The 4,334-nt window shown below is 43.0% G+C and overlaps 1 protein-coding gene across 1 annotated transcript; it reads left to right on the top strand.

The window, feature by feature from the left end:
- The first annotated feature begins 483 nt into the window (after positions 1–483).
- Positions 484–2,718, top strand: LOC119308917 (serine/threonine-protein phosphatase 7 long form homolog). The gene is made up of 7 exons (XM_037585072.1): positions 484–564; positions 647–964; positions 1,043–1,321; positions 1,397–1,602; positions 1,689–1,986; positions 2,068–2,166; positions 2,248–2,718. Exons 1-7 carry the CDS (start codon positions 484–486, stop codon positions 2,548–2,550), a joined length of 1,584 nt encoding a protein of 527 aa, XP_037440969.1. The 3' UTR covers positions 2,551–2,718.
- The last annotated feature ends 1,616 nt before the right edge of the window (positions 2,719–4,334 follow it).

The following is a 4,334-nucleotide window of genomic DNA, read 5'->3' as shown; positions in this document are numbered from 1 at the left end:
TGAGAAAGGGGAGTCCATGGCTTGGTCATGTAGGTATGTTGTATACTTTAGAAGAGTTGGCATGTGTTTATATGGTAGGATTGGGAAGAGAAGGCATTTGTGATAGGGTTGGGCATTTTAATTTTAGTTGCTATGTATATGGATTTAGATAGATGATTGCTTGAAATATAATTCTAACATATTTGTGTATTTTGTATGCTTGATTCTTATAGAGATATGGTCATATAATTAGGATGTTATATTGAGACTTTGTTATGTTGTGTTGCCATTGAAATTTTGTCATATATAGATAATTGGTCTTGTTATCTTGACATTGAGATATGTTGCCCCGTGCATTCAGATTTTGTCATATATAGATAAACAGGTTTTGTTATGTTGCCATTGAGATATGCATTTATGTTGATATTGTTATGCCAAAAATATGATATGTAGGATGTCATATAGTGTTATGTATGTTTCATTTGTTCATGCTTGATTTGTTGGATGGCGGGGGAACGGTGGTACGACGGTCTTCATAAAGGGTACGACAAAGACCATCGTGCGCGGGACATTGAGAATAACGGGGTAAGACTCAATCTATTTGAATTCTTGGTTATTACTTATCAGTTTTGCTAGGCACTAACCATAATGCAATGCTATTTTGCAGGAACTAACACCTATGCGCATGAGGGGTTATAGTGCCCACGACTGGTCGTGCGACGAGCGGTATGAGCCTTACTTCGAGAGATTGGGCCTTCTCCCGTTCATGCTTCAGTTCAAGCGACACGCTCCATCGATCAACCATGCGGCGATGACCGCACTTATTGACCGTTGGAGGCCAGAGACACACTCGTTCCACTTGTCATGTGGAGAGATGACCGTGACCTTGGAGGACATGGCGATGATCAGTGGCCTTCCAATCAATGGAGAAGCTTTGACCGGCAACAGTTGGGGTTCAGGAGCACTAGCATACTTATATCGTCAGGTAATTAGTAACCAAATTGTCAATTTGTTTGCATTTGCAATTTCGCGGACCTCTTATCAACAATTTCTGAATTTGCAGCTCGACGAGGCATGTCGTAGGAAGAAGGGCACATCTGGTATGGGTGGCTTTGTTTGGTGCCTTCAGGTTTGGATGTGGGAGCGGATGCCCGTTGGACGCCCCGAGAAAAACAAGACACCTCCTGAAGGATGGGTCGCACATGACGGGAGGTATGGAGAACATCCTTGGCGGTTTCCGACCATCGCCTACTGTTGGGAGATGGCGAATGTGTACACAGGCAGCTCGGTTGCGCGATACAAATGCTACATCAACGAGCTGGATATGTTGACTCATAAGCAGGTAATGATAACTTACGTAAGAGCACATCAATTGTGATGGAACCGTGTACTTAACTAGTATCATCTTGTGTTGTAGGTCGATTGGGAACCATATGATGCCGATTATGCTTTCCGGCTGAACGAGATGTGCACACGTGACAGGAATATTTGGCGCGCGAGATGCCCACTGATATGCTTCTATGCTGTCGAGTGGCACTACCCATACCGTGTCGCAAGACAATTTGGGAGAAGGCAAGGGACACCAAGGGATGAGAGTTTCGAGACAAGCCAATTTCTGCATCGGTGAGATAGTTGTAGCTTTGGATATATAGTAGAGCATTATGAAATACATTTCTTGCTAATGCTTTCATCTTGTCCATAATTTGCAGAATTAGTCGAAAGAATAACCCGGAAACTTCGACTTGGGCCATCAAGCACTCCGAGTGGATAAGTCTGTGGAATCAAAGAGTGGCCCTAGTGGAGAAGGAAAGAAGACAACATAGTGATTCAGTATACGAAGAGCACCTGAAGTGGCTTGCGAGACGCTATCGGTTGAAGCTAAAGCCCGGTTGGAACCGTTCGGAATTGGAAGAGTTGGATCGTGAGAGCGGGTATATGGACTTCAATGTACAAACGAGAGACAACGAAGGGACACAACTTGACTATGCACAACTACACGACCGAGTGGTATGCTCCACACAATTAGAACCTACTTCGAGTGCATTTAAATGTACTTCAAAGATAATTTTCGTGATCTTCATTTTGCAGGGCATGGAGTTATTGCATTGTGTTAACGAGGCTGGTGTAGCACTTGGTGAAGATGAGGGAAGTGGATCATCTGAGAAATCTCTTAGGAAAACAATGAAGGTATATGTTACCTCTATTCAAAAACCTCCATCTTTGCACACTTTTGACTTACTCTAGTATTGCATCTTTGTTATGTTGCAGAGTTTCGTGAGTCGATTCCACAAGATGGCAGCTATGCTCTCTTGCCATGGAAGTAAAGCCGTCCTCACGGCTGGAGCTTCTACTAGCCGGGACAATAGACGTTGTCTTCGTCTTGTCTTGCAACAGGAACAACAAGAGGAGCAACTGCAAGAAGAGCCAGAGCAAGAGGAGGCGCAGCAAGATGAAGAGGAGTACAATCAAGACGAAGAGGAGGTGCTAGGGATGTCCCAAATGGATGATGCGCCTGAGCCATCACAGCCCACACAACGCACGCCGCGCAGCAAAAGAGGAAGGAAGAAGTGAATTAGTTAATACTAGATTCTCGCGAACTTTGTTATGTTTGATTCGTGAACTTTGTTATGTTTGATTCGTGAACTTTGCTACCTGGACTTGTGTTTAATTTGCACTTATGGAGTGCACTTTGCTACCTTCATGTTGTTGTGTTGCTATGATGGCGTGAACTATGATACCTTATTGCTATCATCCTGAAAATATTGCTTAGTTTTGCTGTCATTTTTGCTGTTATGCTTAATGTTGCTATCATCCTTACGTTTTGCTGTTATGTTGAAGTTTCTGTACAGGCTAGACGCCATGGTCTCTGGCGTTTTGCCCCTAGATGCCAGGAACCTTGGCGTCCTGGTATGCAGATGAGCCACAGCAATTCCACCTTTCTGGATATGGCCAAAACTTAGATCCACGACAAATCCCAAATTAGAACAAACTTTTTGGAAACTCATAAATAAACGGTCTCAAATTCGTGACATATAACATAACTTAGATCCACGACATAAGCATTACATAGTTCAACTGACATACACAGTACAAACTTTAACGGACATAGTTCAAATGACATACAACATCACTTAGTTCCATGACATAGAACATCACATAGTTCAACTCCTCGAGTTCTTCTTGCATGAATTCTCTTTCTTATTTTTCTTCTGTGAATCATTCTTTTTCTTCTTCTTGCTTGCATTGGCCCCATCTTGCACCGAGGAACTTGGGTCGGTAGGTAGCATCGAGGAGCTTGGGTCGATATATAGCAGCGATAAGTCGGGCTCATAATCTAGCGGGATATGTTCCAACTGAATGTCATTGTTTGGTCCAGGGTTGCAATAGATGACACCCGGTATTTCAAGAACCCAATCCCAACGAGCAGCCTGGGTCGGTATCGGGGACATAGCTTCATTGATTGCCCAGTCAATGATCTGTCCAGGCCTATTCAAGTCCATCTAACGATATTCTAGCATAGTTGCATAAAATGCTATTTGCCTACCTAGTTCACTTCTACAATCAAGTTCAGCCCTTTCCATCTCGGCAAAATTATTTTGCGTTTCAGCGATGACATTATCTGAGTCATCAGAAAAATATAACCGTGCAGAGTTCCTCGCAGCTTCATTCCTTGCATCGCAACTATTCACCCACAGAGTCATCTTTTCTTTAATGAGTTCGCGGTTCTTTTCATTCGCTGCATCCATATATTTCTCAATGAAAACCATCTTCGCATCATTATTAAGTGCCATTCCTACAAGAGTGACCTAACATTAAAATACAACTCTATAAAGAAGTATGTAACTCTATCACTAATCATAAGCATAACAACTAGGGTAATCCTAATCCTAATCCTAACCCAAATCGTAAGCATAACACTAGGAGCATGCATACTACACCAACTAAATTCATTAGGCTAAAGCTTCCTAACACCGTATAAAACACTACATATGTATCCTTTTTTTGCAAAGGATTTGAAAAAAAAGGAAAAGCTAGGGTTTGAAATAATCCACTAAATGTGATGGATTGAACCAAACAAATCATGGGGGTGTATTGGATTTACCTCAATGGTAGTAAATGACTTCGATCCAACGGTCAAATGGGACCGATTTATGAGAGATTTGAGGGGGGGTTTGGTTGGGGAGAGAGAGCGTGGGGGGCAGCAGCTCGGGGTTGTGAGGTTGTGAGGTTGAAGAATGAGTTATGGAGTGGGCCCACAAGGCCTTATAATCTGCAAAAGGACCAAAAGGCCACCGACCTTGGCGTCTAGGTGGGCAGAGGGGCAACCGCACATTTTCCTCTCTGGTTAGGGCCTA

The sequence above is a fragment of the Triticum dicoccoides genome, chromosome 5B (assembly GCF_002162155.2).
Source record: "Triticum dicoccoides isolate Atlit2015 ecotype Zavitan chromosome 5B, WEW_v2.0, whole genome shotgun sequence".
In the NCBI taxonomy this organism is placed as follows: Eukaryota; Viridiplantae; Streptophyta; class Magnoliopsida; order Poales; family Poaceae; genus Triticum; species Triticum dicoccoides.
The sequence above is the reverse complement of the archived record's forward strand: the minus strand, read 5'-3'. Positions and strand labels throughout refer to the sequence as shown.

What these genes read in the sequence shown, in the direction of transcription:
- LOC119308917 (XM_037585072.1), top strand. Translation starts at nt 484, where the DNA reads ATGGCGGGGGAACGGTGGTACGACGGTCTTCATAAAGGGTACGACAAA. An exon ending in GGGACATTGAGAATAACGGG is followed by an intron (nt 565 to 646) that starts GTAAGACTCAAT and finishes GCTATTTTGCAG; the next exon opens with GAACTAACACCTATGCGCAT. An exon ending in ACAAGCCAATTTCTGCATCG is followed by an intron (nt 1,603 to 1,688) that starts GTGAGATAGTTG and finishes CATAATTTGCAG; the next exon opens with AATTAGTCGAAAGAATAACC.